Below are 18,997 nucleotides of genomic sequence, written 5' to 3' on the forward strand. Positions count from 1 at the left end.
CACACTAATCACCAGCTCTCCAACAACTTAAGGACAATTATTTTTCACTCCTAAGTTTTTTTTACCTATTTTCTTTTCCCTGATATAATGTTGTTAGCACAGAAGTATTATACATATAAAGAGTTTGGTTTTCCAAATCTCAGGCAGGATGCTGGTGAAACCCTCTACTGTTCTGCAGGTGAGCCTACAAATCTCTCCAGAGCCAAGGTCCCCAGGTAACTCAGCTCTGGGGCATACCTGACAGACAGAAGTTAGCATCTCTGAGCTGGGACGAGGAACTTTCAAAACATATGACATTTAAAAATTGAAAAAGGATCTGTTTAGGCATGGCACCCTGTCACTTGTGTGCCCTCTACTTGCTTTTGGGAGCACAGGTGTTGATGTATTGTACCATACCTGAGAGCTATACAGATCTGTTGTTACAAGTACCATCTTAAACATAGTGTCAGCTTCAGATTTCTCTTGTGTCCATTAAGCAAAAAAGGGATTATTGGTTTTAGGATTTGAATGCAGCCTTGATCTTCCAGTTTATTATTTTATCACTATGCAATATTCCTTCTGTCTGCTTTTGTCAGGAAGCTTTTACTTTTTTCCTTTTTTTTTTTTTTTTTTTGATATACACTTCAGAGAAAGTGGGTGTTCTCCAGAGAGATGAGAATTTTAGAACTGTTTTTTTATTTTCTGCTTTGACAATCCAAACCTTTTCAATTCACAGATATCTGATTTGCAGCTTGTTTTCTCTCTTTTCAGCTGCAGTCACAGAATTACAAAATCAGAATGGTTTGAGTTGTAAGGGGACCTTTAGGATCATCTAGTTCCAGTGCCCTTGCCTTGGTCTGGGATGCCATTCACTAGATCAGGTTGCTCAGGACCCAATCCAGACTGGCCTCGAACACATCTGTGGATAGGGCATCCAAGCTCCTCTGATCCAGACAGATCTTTCTTCTCCCCAGCTGGAAATACACTTCTGGAAATTCACAATATATGGTGTTTTGCTACAAAATACACTGAGCTGAGCCACACCACTTTTGATCTTGGGACATTTCCTGTCTCAGGTTCTCTCTCCCTGCGCACTTGCCTTTTTTCATCTCTCCTCACCCCTCCATGCTACAGCAGCAGCTACTGCCTTCTGTTTGCCCCAGCAGGCTTTGGATGCATTACAACCCATATTTGCAACAGCTGTCTCATCCCAGCTGCAGTTTGCATGAGCAAAAGTGCTTTGGTATGCAGTGTAGTTAAGTTCCTGTAGTGTCTGGATGTTGCAAGTAGCTTATTTTTTGGTCTTCATTCCTGTTAAGAAGGGTAGCAGTTGAACAGGATGAGCTAAATAGTTGCACTGCAACAACAGCCTGACAGTTATGTAAAATACTTTCATGTGCAATCTCCTCTGATCCTCTGCTGGTTCAGAGGAGTATTATGGCCAGATTCAGCACGCAGGCTCTTGCAAACTCATTTTCATAAACTAGGGCACTACTAAGCATAGAGGAGACCAAGACCAAGGTTGCTCTGTTTCCTCATCCTCAGCATTTACCTTTTCTTTATGTTTAATCTCCTGTCTTCAGCATCTACAGTTTAATCCTGTGGGATAAGCACAAGACCTCTTTACCAAAGTGCTTCTACAAATACTGGTGATACAAATCACCTTGCAGAGGCTACTTCGGAGTGACAAGGTCTTCTGGCCAGATCAGAAGGAGGTGCTTTAGTGTATTGTTCTAAAATGGGATTAGTTAAGTAACTCTATAGCTCAATTGAAACGCTGAGCCCAATTCACTTTTCTTAGCTTCCCCCTTTTGGCACTGGTTAGGCTTTCAATTGAGTATCTTCCGAAAGGCTTTCAGGTCAGCTATGCTATCATTCATAGAATTCAACTGCAAATTAATACAATGACCCCTAAATTTAACACTCATGGGCAGCAGTGATACAAACACAAATATTCAAGCAGTTTCTGAAAAGCAGCCTTTCTGCTGCTTATGGAAGCAGACACCTATTCTATTGCACAAAGATGATTTGCAGTCACAGGGAACAACTATTTTAAACAATCAGTTATTATATTTAAGAAAAGCAATTGCTTTCATCAAAATATACATATTCAGATGCCTTCATCTAAGCAAGTAACTATTTTTCATTACGATTACCAGATTAATTTAATTAGGATTAAAATTAATGCCTGATTTTTATTAATGTACATCTGTTAGAAAGCTACCTAGTCAGATAGGAAGTCCAGGTTCTCATAGAGTATATTGGAAAGATAAACATTGATGTGTGCTAAAATTTACTGAAAAAGAATTAATAACATCTTGAAATATTAATGAATTACAAAATATCCCATTCAAATAATGCTCTTCTATTCATTGATAATTATGCAATTCCTACTCTGATTTTTACCTTTAGATTTATGACTCAAAAAATTGTATTTTTTTTTAAGGATTAATCCTATCAATTTTACCTTTTAAAAGCTATAAAATTACTATGCAAATTACCATATTTTATTTAAATATTTTCTTGTTAAATAACAGCTATTTTAATTCAAAATAACTTCAAAATTCTGGAAGGTCATTATGCATTTGTAATAGCTGTCCTCACAACAACTGAATGTTTTATTCAGAAATATTTTGTACACTCTTCACTGCATTTTGAATTGTGATGACTTTTAGCTAACTTATTCAGAAATCTCTTTTTGTCTTTTATGTACGTGTTTTGTTCTAGTGCATTCACTCCAGTGCTGTCATTCATTTTTTCCTACTCACCTCCAAAGTAAGAGCCATCTGTCAGCTTCAGCTCCTTGTTGGACTTGGTGATGACACCAGCAACACCATGTTGAATGAAATACATCTTCTTACCCACAGCCCCTTCTCGGATAATATAATCTCCAGGTTGGAACACCTCAAATCTCAGTTTGCTTAGCATGGCAGTCACAAAATTTGGGTCTGCATTAGCAAAAAGAGGCATTGTAGCCACCAGCTTCCGACAGTTGAAGTTGACAATCTCCTAAATGGGAAGGAAACGTCATGATAATAATATGTTAATAGCAAATAATAACAAATATGTTCAATATGATGAGCATTGAAAAAAATATTCTGTTTTCTGAAATATATTTCTGAAATATTTCTGAAAAAAATGTTCTGCTTTCTTAACAAAGCATTTCTTTATGCTCATATGGGACTTTACTGTCTCTCTATACTTATTTTATAACATATTTTCATCTGTTTCTAGTGAAGTGATTGAAACAAAAATACAGTCTTGTATTTCTATTTGTATGTCTAAGGTTAAAGGCTGTCTTCTTCTGAAGAATGATGTTACTTTTCACATTATTTATTATTCCCACTGGTGTTTAAGGAGACAGTGTGGCAGAAAGGTGAAAATTATACAGGTCTTACACTGCTTGACAACCAGATTGGCTGTTGCAATAACTATATTAAGTGATGAAATTATGCGAGCCTTATGTTTTCAAATATTACACCAGTTACATCTTTCTGTTTTGAACATATCCAGTGGTAACATAAATATATATTACAGTTAGCTAGTTGAAATCAACAGGAAAATTTCCTGTGCAGTTTCTAGTTAATTTTTTTAACATAGAGACATACATTTCTGCTCTTTAAAGAGATGTGTATAATGTAGATATGGAGAAAGCACTACTATTTTCCTAGGGCCTTAAAGATTTCTCCTACCAAGGAGAAACTGCATTCATATTTACAGAGCACACTATAAGCACATCTACGTGAAAAGATTAGTACCAAAAAAAAGCTGTAAATGTTGTACTTGCTTTAAATAAATAAAAACAAAACAAATCAAAACCCTATGAACTATTTATGAAATATTTTCAAGCTCATTCTTGCAGACTTTACATTGTCTTGGGAAATTAACATGGTCAGTTGCCATTACGGATTTAACACTGTATGGAAGAACTGAGACTAATCAGTGTTACACACGGAGAGGGGCTCAGGCAGGCAACATCTACTGAGGTAGCAAACCCAACATGACAGCAAGAGCAAATATAATTGTCTGTATATAAATGCAAACAGAGCAAATAAAAGAAAAATACAGCCAGCAGTCACTTAAATGTTTTGCAAAACTAAATATGCCTTTACTGTCAGTGGAGTACCCTTAGCATTTCTTCCACTAATCTAAGGCTTCAAGATTGATGTAAAGGAGTGCTCTCCTTTTAAGGTAGATCCTTTATCAGTGCTCTTCTTCCCATGTCTGCATTCCTGCTGGAAGTGGCTCTTTCAGCTTCCCATGCATTTGCCAGGCAGACAGCTCTGAGCATGAAGCTCAGATCTGAAAAATTCTTTTCCTCTCCCGTCCCACAATGTAATATCCTGCTTGCAGACATGTTGGGGAAATTCAGGTAATTTCACACCATAAGCAACAAAACCATAGTGGGTTCTTCAAATCAGTTCCCTTGTTTCTGGGAAAGATGTGGGAATCCCCCTCTGAAGAGAAGCCATTTGCTACTGAAGCAATTAACAGGCAAGTGCACTGAGAGTGAGGAGAGTGAAGAAACAACCACCTTTCCCTGAGAAATAACAACCTTTCCAAATAAATTTAGTGGGACTTAGAAAAGTAAATTGGAACAAAATGTCTCACCAGGTACCCTACAAACTAATCTCCCATGTAAAAAAATCATGTAACTTCGATGCAAGATATCTTCTGTGTTTGCCTGAATCTAAAAATTATTTCAAGTAACAGCATTTGAAGTGCCAGATAGGTGATATTCCAGTCTATGAATACTGCAGAGTCAGTAGGTCAAGAGGATAATGCTAAGATACCCTCTAAGTATATTCTTTATGGGGCAATAATAATGAGATTCCATGTATGTCTTTCTAAAGCACAACGAGAATTTTGTTTTCTTTCTTGTTTAAAGTCTACATTTCTTAGCAAAGCTCCAGCTGTCACCTCCCTCCCAAAGTTATTTGCTTCTCCCACTGCTAGCAGTTCAGTGGCATCTCAGGAGGAGCCCCAGACTACACCCTCTGTTCCCTGTGAGACTGCCTTGCTGCTATTTCCACTGATGCTGGCAACAACTATTACTTGTCTTGTCTTAGGGACTTTTCAGTAGGCTTGCTACTTGTTTTCTGCTTCTGAAAGTGAATAGTTTGTCTTGCATGCCCAGGAGGCAGGGAAAGGAAATTACTAAAGAAAGCAAAAATTGTCTGGAAATTATATAGAAGCTGGTGGGTGAGCACAGAAAAGGCTGGTAGAGTAGAAAGTTCACTCCAGACAAGATTAGGAAGAAAGAGTAAAATAGACTTAGGTGGAGTAGTACTACAAAAGAGAGAATGGGAGGAAAACAAAAAGAAGGAACACAAAGACATAGAAAAAAATAAACAGAAAACAAAGAAGGCAGGAAGCTTGATTTTACAGGTTGAGAAATGGAAATTGGTGAAAAGTGAGAACACAGGAACAGCAAACCTGGAGAATAGGTGTCTGGAGTGAAAGGCGAGAAGTAGGGCAGATGAAGTAAACAAAAAGGAAATTGGAAAAAAAAGAAAAGTCACTTTAAGATATTTTCAGCAGTATGACAGGAGAGATTATGATATATAGAGAGGGGAGAATTCAGACCTGGATGACTCCTTTGTGCAGACCCATTCCTACCTACCCAGACAGGAATTCATCCCATCTTGGGAATCCCAACAAAACATATTCTTGAATAAGGATTTTCACCCTTGGAATCTCATGTCCTGTTACGGCTCAATCTTATGCCCACTTTTCTCTTGCATTATGTAATCTGTAGCTGGATATACCCATGTATACACACACATTATCCTGCTCAGCCTGAGTTGCCTAATGAAGGTACCAACATAGTTACAAAACCACCCTGCTGAGGTAATTTGAGCTGTTATTCCTAGTAATGCATTCATTTTGTTGATTAGTTTTCTGTGAAAGTTTGTGCTAAAGTACAAACTTCCCTTATTTAAGATGTTAGAAGGTGGAAAATTACTGAGGGAGAAAGAAATGTGTCATTTTTAAGTGCTTTGTTTTTCTTTAAAGTGTTCTTTTATTTAAATATGAGATCATTCAGAGCAAGTAAAATACATTTCCCTGAGTCTTAATCACAAGCAGTTCTGCAATTTCAGGTTATTGTGTATTACTTTAAATATCATCCTGGGGAGAAAGAAACAGTAAAGATTATGAAAGTGTTTTATATAACTCAGAAAGTACTAGGAGAAAAAGTTCTGTGTTTTAAAAGAGAGGCAATGAATGAAGAAACTGACAAATTATGAGTTGACATTTTGTACAGAGAAAAATCTATCACTCATATTTTTCTTTTAATTTTTTGTTGCTATACTGGAACCCAACTATGCTGCCCAATATGATACCTTCGTTACATGAGATTTTATCTCACCTCTACTTGGTGCAGAAAATACCAAAATGAATCCTGAGGAAAGGATCAGGGAAGAAAATACCAAATGAAGCTTGAAGAAGGGATTAGGAGTGCATTTTATAGCTGAAATGGTTAAAGAGCAAGAATGAATCAGACCTAAATGGAGCAAGTGTTGATCTATCCAATTTCTGGTCTCTTACACAAGAATTAAGTCAGAGATTCAATGGTCTGCTTTATATAAGAGATTGGTTAGGTAATTACACTGGCTTCTGCTCCTTTGTAATATATTGGATTTATTACTCCTCTTGACCTTCCTGGATTTTTTTTCAAACTGATCTGAAAGCATCAGATATTATTTTGTGTGATGTATTATTTCAATGATGGCTTCATTGATCAATATTTCTTCATGGCTTCTCTGAAGCATCTCAAGATGTTACAGAAGCAGTCACAAGGCTGTCCCAGCTGTGACTGGAGTTCTTTGTTGGCATTTCTAAAAGTTTTTAGGAACTCTTTTTTCAGAAGATTTTCAGATGTATACTAGTGCTTTTAGTCAGACTGACTGGAAAATCCTGTTGCCATAAAAAAGGAAAAGTTCATGAAAGATCTGTTTGCCTGAAAAGTTCTTTAGTTTTTCTCAGTAATCCAGCTAATAAAAGATATTACTTCCTACTACAAGTGATGTTCTTATGTGTTTAGGAAAATAGCTTAGCTTTGTTAGACTTCTACATACTACTGCAAGAAAAGATATATATATATATATGTATAACTGAAACAGTGCACTTTTTTTCCCAAGTATTTCTTTATATTTTGCTTTCAAAGGATGTGAAACTAAATCTGTCTTAATTTCCTGATCACTGAAAGAAAGAAATAACTTTACTGAGAAAACGATTTTTTCTCTTAGAAAAAACTTGCAAATGAAAAATTACTGGCCCATCATTAATAGGAAAAGGCATTATATTTAGGGATTTGGGGCTGTTTGAGCAGGTGAGATATATTTAAACATGGTTTTAAGGAGCTACATTCTGTATCTGTTCATGATTTCCTGTAATTTTTTAACCCATTGGTCAATTAGAGTAAAGTTTGGCAGTAAGGAGGCATCTCACTGATACTAAGTTCTCACAGGTTTTATGACAGCAGGCAGTCAGGAGGACTAGGATTAGTACCCCACTGAGGGAATGACTACATCATTATCTAACAACTTGTTAAAGGCCAGAAAATCTACATGTGGCAATGGGACGCAATATTCCTCATTTCTGTTGCACCTGAAATTGTTCAAATTGCTTTGACACATACTGTTTAACCATCTCTACAGAGTGTAGGACTAAAAAACAATTTTTGATCAGAGGTCTTTCATGTAAGTAACAACATCTATGTACATTTTTTTTCTCTTTGAATGGGATTGCCACAATTTTCCATTTTTTCAAATACATTGATCGCTTTCAACATAGAGACTCTGTCAAGAAACACTATTCTTTTTCCTTCAGGACTTGGTATTTTGTCATTTTGTCAATAAAACTGGATAATCCTTGTGTCTGCTTTAGAAAAGCTTCCTGTGTAGACCTTTTGGTCATGTATTTTAAAGCCCAAGAATGCTCTGGTCTGAGTCTGACCTACGGAGAATGCACAAAGCCTGAAAAAACCCTCTGATCTCTAGGGCAAAGAGAGTCCATGGAATCTCAATTGCTTTGAAAACCACTGACCAACCTGTCTACTTGCATTTTCAAAACCCTCCAGTTCCCAAGACCCCCAGTATACCTGGATAAAGTGTATCCACATGCAGAAAATTAGCCATGCAGCTGTGAGATAAACTTAGGCAAAATGAAGGAAGGAACACATAGGCTTTGCAGCATAACAATGAATGAAATTCTACCAAGACTGACAGGACTGAGATAAAACAGGTTGGTTTTTTTTCTGTCTAGCTCTGTTTAATGCAGATTAAGACAAGTCAACCCTAAACAAAGCATATGGTAGCTGGTATTGCTGTCTTCTAAGACAAAGAAATCTTTTTTATGCCTTTGCAATCAGGAGGGATAAAGATTTGATCACTTATATTTTCTTGGCTTTGGTGATTAAATGTTGGCCTTCTGCATACTTTTCAGTCATTCTCTTCTTGATTAGAATTTTCTATTCAACTCCTTATATGCATTTTTAATGCTTCAGTACTATTATTATTGCATCAAGTTCAAATTCAGACAAAATAATCCTTTTGAGGCAATATGGTTCAACCAAACCTCCAATAAAGGTATTCTGATGAAAGATATCCATCTTTTCCCCAGCTTGTTAACTGATTCAGTGGATCTTAAGGGAAAACAGTTCTGTGCATCTCAAGCTCATCTTTGGATTTTCCATTATATTTAGAAGATTAAAAAACACAAAAAATAAAAAAGACACTATCTATCCACTCTTCCATTCATCCAAGTGCTTATCCATTTCCTAACTATTTTAAAAAAGAATTTAGCTTTCATCTTCTTCAATGTTCTGCAATGTTAAATGCTGCTGAAGTTTGTTTTCCAGCTCGAAAAGGAGGAGAGGCATTAAAATGGAAGCACCAATACAGCCAATGTTTCAAGGCAGTCCGTAAAAGAGATGGCAAGTCTAATTTCAAAACCCTGAGAAGTTCTGATAATTCACATAAACACTTAAAGTTTGGGCCATCTGACCAGTCTTCTTGAAGGTTTTATCCTTTGAACTGTTCTGCTGAACAAATTTTCTCTATGCTTTTTGGAAAAACACCCACAGTTTATTACAGAAGGTAATGTGGAATTAGTGCTGTACCGTAACAGCAGTTTCTGGAGAGACTGTTCTGTCTTATTAACTGAATAAATAAACTGCAATTTACAAAAGTATTTAACAATCACTATTTCAATTTTCTGCTGCTGAGTAACTAAATATCTTCATTCCAACTTGTGTGTGTGTGTACACTGGAGTGTTATATTTGTTAATCCTATACAGTATTTAAAAAATATCTTGGAGGGGGGTAATTAAGGCTGAAATCTTGGTTTAGCAGGTATTTTACATTTTGACATTGCCCTTTATACCAATGAGAATACAGATTTAAACACATGTACTTTAAAACTGTAGCAGAAAATGAATCCTAAGAGATGTGAAGTTGAAAAAATCTTATCAGTACTGATATCCTACAGGTATCCATACGATTATCCATATTTTGTGCTAGTGATTGGAAAAGTGGCACGTGAATAGTAGCAGTGAAGTAGACTTCAAGTTTGCTTGACAATGAATGAAGCACCTTTCACACTTCCTAAGGATCAATTTCAGTAATTAAGAAAGAGGAGAAAGTTTTTCTAATAATCAGAAATCAGAAGGCCACAAATAGAATAACTAGTGGATGAAAGCAGGGAGGAAGAAATCTGTGTTTGAAGCTATCAGGGGTGACTGGGGACTAAAATAAAGTTTGAAGCAAAGAACTAGGTGGTAGGAAAACATAAGCATACCTTAGAAGAAATGGAAAGGTATGGTTTGGGTACAATTTTTTTGTGTTATTTCTGATTTGCACTTGTTTGATCAAGATCAGAAACTGAAGCTGTGAATGCTTTCATGAAAAGTTTATTGTGTGCTCTGAAATGGGTAAGGAATTCCTTCTGCCATTCCAACTCTCCCTCTCTGTCCTCTCCTCCTTTCTTCTGTTTCCCATGTGCAGCAACCCAAATGGTCAAACCTGAGCAAGAAGCTCTCAAGAGAATGTGCTTTACCTACGCCCTGTGTGCATGGTTTGGTTGACACAGTAGCAACAACCAGGAAAACAGCTATTTAAAAATTAGTGGTGATTTATTTTACAGCTCTTGAGCAGCTCTGGATGAGAAATACTGTTATCTTGTTAATTGCTAAGTTAACACTTACTCTTCTTATAATGACTTAAAAGGCCATTGGTTCAAAGACTCTCTCTATAAATTTATTAAGTGGCTTAAATTAAATGTTACTGATTATACTGGATAAATCCCAGTTAGTTGAACTTGAAATATCAACATTGAAATTATGTTTAGTATTTTTAAGTACATTTCAGTTTGCATCTATTTCTGATTTGTAACTATTTGATGAAGGCCTGCTCTATATTATGTACAAGAAACATCAGACTCTTAATTCTATCTTACACAAAATTTAGACATTGTTAGAAAATGTACATTCCACATTTTAAAGTGGTGAAAAAGACTTATAATGGTTATAATGACTGAGAATTATTTAGATTTCTTAGGTAAATGTGTGACAGGACCCTGAATGCTGTATGTGTATGTGCTAGAGTATTTACAAAGCCAGCTATGAGGTACAAATCTATATATAACAGAAGGATATAAAAAGAAAGATAAGGAGGATGCACAATCCCTTTCTAATTCTGAACTCGGCCTTCGTCACTGCTTTGCAATGTGAACTGGGACAAGCTAATTGTAATACCATTTGAATTGGCCTTCTGAAGGAAACTACTGACGAGGATGCTGGAGTGGGATCAGGTGCAACAGCTCAGTGATCTCACGTTGTGAGTAGCAATTTGCAATACAGGTGTAAGAAGCCCGTGACCCATATTCAGGCCACTGCACCAGAGCCCAAGAATGGAGAAGTAGAAAAATACTGAAAGTGCTGATTTTAGAGCCCTGGTTTACAGTGAAACAGAAGGATGATGCTCAGTTGTAAGGGTGAGACATGAAGGGAGAGTTTGCTCCAGGAAAAGTTATCAGCAGGTCATAAAAATGAAGTTTCTGGGAATAATTTAGTGGAGTGTCAGCCAGACAGCCCTCAAGACAGAATTTGCTTGAAAGTACCACTTTGGCTAATATTGGTAGCTGGAGGGAAAAGAGATGAATAAATGGCAAGGGAGTTGTAAAGAGTGGAAAAAATTCTGAGGAGGGCAAATGGTGACAGCAAAAACATCCTCAACGGCAGATCATGAGGCACAAAGAGAAGGGAATCTGGCAGGAGTAGACTAGCCAGTCTGTATTGTAATAACAGCTAGAATAAAAGTAACACATCAGACTTTAAACATCCAGTAGGCAGATGCACTAAATAATGGCATGGCATGGAGTTACAGAGTCACTTTACAACTAGGAGCCAAATCACGGTCAAGACTTGACAGATCAAGGGCACACACAGGAGATTCTCACCATGAAAACTTATTCTATAGAACATGGAGAAGAAGCAGCTATATAAATAATAAACAAGAAACCAGGGGAGATACCTACAACCTTCTGCTGTCAACTTTTACTAGTGTTGCTCTGTTTACTCTCTGAACACTATCACAGAGGCCTTCACAAATACTTGTGTTGTGTTTCCACTTCAGGATTGGACATGCACTAAAAGCAAAGGGGCCTGATGACAGCAAGACACTTAGGAACTGCCATTAGCATCTGTGATGAGCCCAATCAGCCACAGGATGCAGTTTTTACATAATTTTAATATTATTTTTCAAAACCATTTCAGTACATCTGCCTGCCCAAAGTTAAAAAATTAACTATTAGTAGCATTTAATTAAATTGTATACATAATTAAATTGCTCACTTAGTGAACTAAACACAAGCTGAGGTTTATTTTAATAAGAAATGTAATCCTACAATTTATTCAGAAAGTTCTTCTTCAACTTATCTTTAGACTATATCTTAATCTGTACCTTTACGAATAAATGTATCCATATTGATTTTATATCATATGAGGACCCCTAAACCCCTTGTAACTACAATTAATTGTAAGGTAATATATTATAAATATAGTCTGGTGGCATAGGAAATAGGTGCTGAGACATATGGCAGCAGTAGAAGAAGAGACCATATCAGAGCACCTAATGCAATATATCCACTAAGTACTTTGCAAAGATATCAACAGAGTTTTACACAGCATTTTTCTCACATAGATATTCTGGACATGTGTTTGCATGTATGTGTAAGAATATATGTATATATGTTTTATATATATTTATGTGTATATACACACACAGACATATATATGTACACATATGCATATATATGCTCTCCCACACATATATGTATTACATGTGTACATGGGCATACCTAAAGGCCTACAGATACATGTACTTGTAGATTAAATGAAAAAACATCAAACTGTGACAAATTAATGTGTCCCATTAGAAGGATATTTCAAATCAGATTTAGCTATCTCATTTAGAGGTTGATACAACTCACGTAAGAGTGTGTGCTTGTATAACCCAAGTTGTAATCTCCAAGCAAAGAGGTGAGAGGAAAGAAGATTCTGCTCCAAGTCCCAATTATGTTCTTTGGAAATGAAATGTCCTGATGTTCTATATTCTGCAAGGACACATGATCTGTATCTATTTTCAGTGAACATCTTCTCACATGGTGGCCTAAAAATAGGCCAGCCATGAACTTTAAATAATGGCTCAGGAAGGGTATTAACCTCTTTCTCACATTCTAAGTTTGTCCCATTGCTGTAAGTATCAATATCATGAAGAACGTATCTGGTGTTAGAGAATGACAAAGCAAGCTACATACACTTAATTTCTACTTCTCTACAGATGTCTTTGCCTCTTAATTCCCTTCAAGGTCTGTTATACAAATTAAGCTGTCCAAACACAATAATGACAGTATTTCTTTTCCTGTAAGTAGTGAATCTATTTTCTGCCAGGTGTTAAAAAGCATGAACCATTTCATTTCCAACCCTGCAGGATGGGAGACTTTCTACTCTTGGTGAAATACGGATTGTTGTGAAAACTTGTATTTTCATAAATACACAAGTGTTTATTCAATGTGTGGCAATGATTGGTACATTAGGTTGCTGGATTTTTGTTTTGGGGACTGTGGATATCTGTATTAGCTGCATTTCCCAAATCATCTGTTATAATTTCCATAGTATATTGCAATTTTTTCAAATATTTCTCAATAATTCTGCTCTTTTCTTATGTTTTTAATAGACACAGATACACAGTTGCTTCCTGATTTTCAATTCCATAAAATAAAAATATTCTCACTATGAAGTAAATTTAATTTCTTAATGCATGTAAGGGATATTCATGGGATCACAAAAATAGTTTTCAGTTGCACAGTGATGTAATGATGGCCCTACAGGCTGAAGTTACAACTGCTAATTACAAGGAATGTGGCTTTTCTTTAAATTGGTTTTTTACCACTCAGGTATTTATTTTATCCACAGAATATTTTAGTTGTCTGGCAAGGTATCATCCATTGATTTAGTAAGTGCAAAAACATGCAATGATCAGTTCATAAACTTGCACCCCATCTGTTTCCTTCCAGCCAAATACAGGATTTTTTTGCCTTTCACACGTGAGGGAAAAGGAAAATGGATTTATTGAGAAGAAAATTAACATAGACTCCACAGAAAAAGCTAAGAGATTAAAATCCTTCTCAGGGAACTCCTTGTCCATCAGTGCTCTACTACCACCAGGGCTGGCTTAGGATCCAGTGCTACTACTGAGCCAGGACTGTGCAAAGGTATTGTGCAAGAGGCTGTGAGGACAAATAAAAATATTGCCTTGAACTCAGTCCAGGAGCTACCAGGAAGTATGTACCTGTACTCACAGTGTTCTGTGAGTAACACTGTGAATGCATGTCCACATTTTGTTCCAGCTTTTAACTCACTCATCTCTGAGACTCTCATTAATCACTAGAAGTATCATAAATCAAGTTCTTTCTGTGTTAGACACTTATCTTTAAATGAAACACGTGTAGTTCAACACCTTGAGCATCCATATCTACACTATATTTCATTATCTGTCCATTTCCAGTAATTTCAAATATTTTAATTCAAATTCCACTTAATCCCTCACCTAAAAATGATTCATCAAAAGAGATTATATTTTCAAAATGTGATTTTGGAGCTGTAGCGGAGACTCCATTTTTTTCAGGTACCTAAAAAATTTCAGTATTTCAAATTTGACTTACTGGCAATAAAATTTCTGGAGAAAAGATTTTCATTATTTTCTTATTCCATCTTTTAGATAACAGTAACTATTCAAAAGTACAGATTAGATGTAGTTTTGTGCACGTTTCAAAGTAACGTACAACTTTTTTTTTCTCAAGTAGCACTAGGATGAAAGTAAAACAATGATTTGGTATTACCTTGAGGTGCAAAATTTAACTTGGATCATCTCCCACAGCTTTAATTAGGTTAACCTTCCTAAACCAATGGTGTATCAATGGGACATTAAGTTCATAAATGTGCATTCAGAACAGATCTTGTGCTCCGTTGTCTTTTGCTCTCCTTGTCTGTGCCTTTGAGATCACATGCTTTTAAAAGGCAACTACAGATTTATTCATGGGAAGTGCTGTGTACCCTTCTGTATGCTGTTACTACCATAATGTGCAACTGAGTGCATAAAAATAGGCACATGCATTTGCTTCTGCATCAAACAGTTCATGGCATATTTATCTCCTCTTGCTGGCGGTGAGTCACAACTCTAATCTTTATTTGTGGTGACTTTCATGGACAGTGGCACATTTAAAGGGTGCCCCCTCAACACAAAACCTTTTGTATTACATGCCCCCCACAGCATTTTTACTGGTTCCAAACAAATTTGCTTCAAAAGCCTTTAGCCTGCTGTCTGAACTTAAATTCCACAGTGAAAACTCAAGGAAAAAATGTTCACTTTCACCCACCTCCATTAATGAGATTTACAGGAAAGGGATGTGGCCATGTTTATATTGTGTATCCCTGTCTTATCTGAAATATGTTTTCTACTGGAGTCCCAGCTGCATCCTGCCCTCTGCTTTCCCCCTTCCCTTTCTCATTTTTTCATTATGGAATGCCCTGACTCTTTATTGCAGAAGTTGATGAGGAAGAAATGGAGAACCCTGGTAGGTACCAGGGTGCCAGATCCTGCATCTCCTAATCTTGATTTAAAAGCCACAATGTAATTTCCAGCTCTGCATAAAGAATTTTAATTTACTTATTTTTCATTTATCTTCAGTTATTCTCTAGAGGGTTCCGAGGAGCATATTTTAAATTCTGATGTTTTATTGTAATGGATTCATAGTCACAATTCAGGGATTAGAGCCAAAAATTGTTAGGTTTTAGCTAAATAGACCAAAATTTTCCACATCCTACCAAAAAGGACACCTGTCAAGCCAAAGCAAGCATGCTATTAAAAAGAATGTGTTTATGTGACAAGAACTAACTCAGGAGTTATCTGAAGTATGTTACTATTTTGAACCTTCTAAAACTCAGCAATGCTATCTCTAATTGCAATAGCATATTCAGATCTGATAGAAATGAACATGTTGTGTTAGGCACCAATTTATAGCAACCTCTCTTGGTTTTCACCAGAAACTACATGGAAATTAAAAAAAAAAAGTTCTTGACTCTTTCCATCCACTGCCCCAAGCACCACCTTGGTATCAAGCAGCTGAGCAATCCTTTGGTGTTTTAACACTGAGACATGACAGACACTTGGAAGTGTGATCTTGGGCAGGATAAGGCAATGGGTGAATTTTTTGTCTGCAGGACAGCCACTATTCTCTCATTGCACTGGACCTGGTGCCCAAAACACCTTTCTGATTCTGCTCTTCAGATGCCTGAAAACAGCACTTCCAACAGGATCAGGCACAGACTGTTTCTGTAACAGGATTTTACCTCTCTCACAGCATCCAGCTTGCATCTAAATAGTTGGGAACTTTTATCAAATGACTTTTCTTTCTTTATATGAAAGACAACTACTGCATTAAGAATTGGGCATTTATTTGGATTAATATATTTGAAGAGCTCATGAAAGAACTGTCATGTCTGAAATATTTATTAAACAATTACAACAAAGGAACCTTGTAGGTGCAGTAATATGACTATTCAAAATCATAACTACTGAGAAGAACTGGTGTATTATTATCTGTATTATTGGAAGCAGTTAGATCTGGGACTTGTCAAGGCATGTCTCAGCTCGGGATTGATTTGCTAATAAAGCATGCCAAACACAGAAAGGACTGTGATCAAAGTTTCTTGAACATGTGGAACAGCAATGGAAATGGCTGACAATTCCACTGCAGCATGTTCACTGTGAATGTGCACACATCAAAGGACAAACACACTTGCCCCCCAGAGCTCAGCAAATCAAACCACATTGTCTTGGGTCCCTGGGCAACAGCCTTGAGTGTGTACACTTTGTTACTGTCACACCTGTGGCAGAAAATCATCTTAAAACACAGTAATTCAATCACCTGGTGATTATCTGCCCATTTCCACACTGAAATGGCCATATGCTACTCTTTTCAATTTTAAAAACTTCATTATAGTTCCTGCTAAAAACCTTTCTTTCAGCCTTGTATACTTGGACTGAAATTTAGACATAATTTACACAGATTTTTGAAAACCACCAATTTTCTTTTTTCAGCAATAGTCAAATAAATCATACTGTGGTATATCAGCATTTATTCTGCAAAACTGACATGCTGCATAATTCACTCATGATTCAGTACTCTAGAATATGAACTACAGTTATACTTTATCTGTGCCTCTGAGAAAAACAAACAAACAAACAAAAATCCCTTTAATTCACCAGTTAAAGAAAAGGAGATATTTAAGTGACTTCCAATGTGACTACAGCTATAATAAGGCTACATTTTTCTTCCTTCCTCTCTTTAAGCTTCATACTAAGGATCACTGCATATTAAAATGCAGAAAAGTACAATGAATTGCAATGAATTAGTTACCTGTCTGTTAAGATATAAATTTATGGAGATAAGTTTTTATGGAATCAAAATCTCCAAATACAAACATTTCTATGATACTTTATTATGTTTTAATAAAAAAATGCTTTTCTACCATCATTTTAATGTTTCAAAGTCCATAGCCCAAAAATCATAATGACTACACTATTAAAAAGGATCAAAGCATTCTGTAATCTAATCACACCCCATTTTGGCCTTATATTATTACTCTGGAGATGCTTCATCTTTTGTGCACAGGGCTATAATATAGTCTAAATAGGAATACATTGCTTTGTGATTTCTAAAGATAAATAAAATTAAATAAAAAGAAAGATATTAAAAAATGAGATAAATTTTAATAGGGAAATTAAGAAAATTAGGAAAGAACACTAAGGTTACCAAATTGATAATTTTAAAATGGATTTCACAAACACAAACTAATTTCTCTACAAAAATGGCTAATTTGTCTATGAGTACCAAACTGTCTGATTTAGGTCCAATTTTCACTCAGATACAATATAAATTATAAATCCAGTAATGGAAGCTTTCCTTCACTTTATTGTGAGAGTACTTTCCTTACAAGAACTGTCACAAAATGCCACTCTTGATACAACTCTAGGTGCTGTGCCAGATGCTTCTCGGAACTTACACCTGACTCATTAGGCTGTAATAGGTACCACAATGTACCTGCATTCACTCTCCCTACGGGAACAACAAAGGTCAAGGACTTCACACAGGTCTGCTCAGTTCCAGAAACACCACCATGTAAAGGTGGAGAAGCTTGTTAAAAAGAAATTGCAAGAAGCTCCTTATGGTCTAGTTGGAAGTTACTGGTGGGGAGCAATATTAAGCGATACCCTAAAAAAAATACATGAAATAATGTATTTACCACTTAGAGTTAGTTTTTACCATTACAATTTAAAAAGCAAACTCAATGGTTGGCAGTGATTAAAAAGCAAATTAATGTCAGGAATTACTTGCATTATTATAGCATCAATATTCTTGCTGCAGACCTGGTGCTTTCACCTCTAAAAGGCTATAGTAGACCGCGGGAAAAAAAATTAAAATGGCAAGAAGAACGATCTAGCTTCCATGCAAGAAAGGATTAACTAAAATATGTCTATTTACCATCCAAAAACGCAGTTTAAGGATGTTATCAGAATGATCTATAAAATCATAATTGGCATGCAAAATCAGTAAAAATTGACTATATACTGTATTATCTTTGCTACAAGAAATAAAGGCCATCAAAACCAAAAAACATTTTTCAGTCCCAAAAGAGGGTGGTGGTTTCTCATGCAGGAGGGGTTAGGCCTGTGCTCTTTGACAAAGGATGGTGTGGTTGCAGAGAGTACCTCGAATAAAGAAGGCTAATAAGTAATTGGAAGAGATGTGTATTAAGGATTACCCAGTAGACAAATGACACCAGTCTCAGAGCATCCCTCGACCTGAAAATTTTGTGAGTCTGGAAGAGTCATTTAGTGACACACCATACTTTCCCTGTTCTTGTTCTTCCTTGGGCATCCACCCACAGCCACTGCTGGCGAGACTGATGGCTTAGACAAAGGCCAGAGCTGAGTCACTCTGACTTATACTCAGTCACAAGATGGAACTAGTAATGTATATGTATTTCAACTTTTATAATTCAGGTGTTCTTTTGGAATATATTTCTCTTAGGTCCATGTGGGTTTTGTTGTGTTTAGTTTTTTTAAACTTCTTGTCTGTAGTGTCTCCATTTCACAGCATGACAGCTACCAAGACCACTTTTGGGATTAAGGCCATCTGAGGCCAAAGGATGTTCAAGTCTTGTAGCTGGTAAGAATAATAAGTTAAAAAATGTGAAGCTTAATATCTCTGTCAGCTGAAGAACTAGAGATGATATTTATATAAAGGAAATATGCTAATTGTTTCTAATCACTGCCTCAAGAAATGAGGGAGAGAGACAGTTAATTGCAAATGCTATTAAAGACAGAATTTATTTCACATATCAACTGCTGTTAGAAGATGCAGCCTTTTTTGTAAGCTAGTCAGCTAGGTT

The 18,997-nt window shown here is 36.2% G+C and overlaps 1 protein-coding gene across 1 annotated transcript in view; it reads right to left on the reverse strand.

Annotated features, from left to right (window-relative positions):
* Positions 1 to 18,997, reverse strand: part of HCN1 (hyperpolarization activated cyclic nucleotide gated potassium channel 1) — a 194,367-nt gene that overhangs the window by 18,473 nt on the left and 156,897 nt on the right. The window contains exon 6 of the mRNA XM_015615519.2: positions 2,748 to 2,988. Within this exon, the coding sequence (XP_015471005.1) occupies positions 2,748 to 2,988 (241 nt within the window). The remainder of the gene's footprint in view (positions 1 to 2,747; positions 2,989 to 18,997) is intronic.

Source organism: Parus major, chromosome Z (assembly GCF_001522545.3).
Source record: "Parus major isolate Abel chromosome Z, Parus_major1.1, whole genome shotgun sequence".
In the NCBI taxonomy this organism is placed as follows: domain Eukaryota; kingdom Metazoa; phylum Chordata; class Aves; order Passeriformes; family Paridae; genus Parus; species Parus major.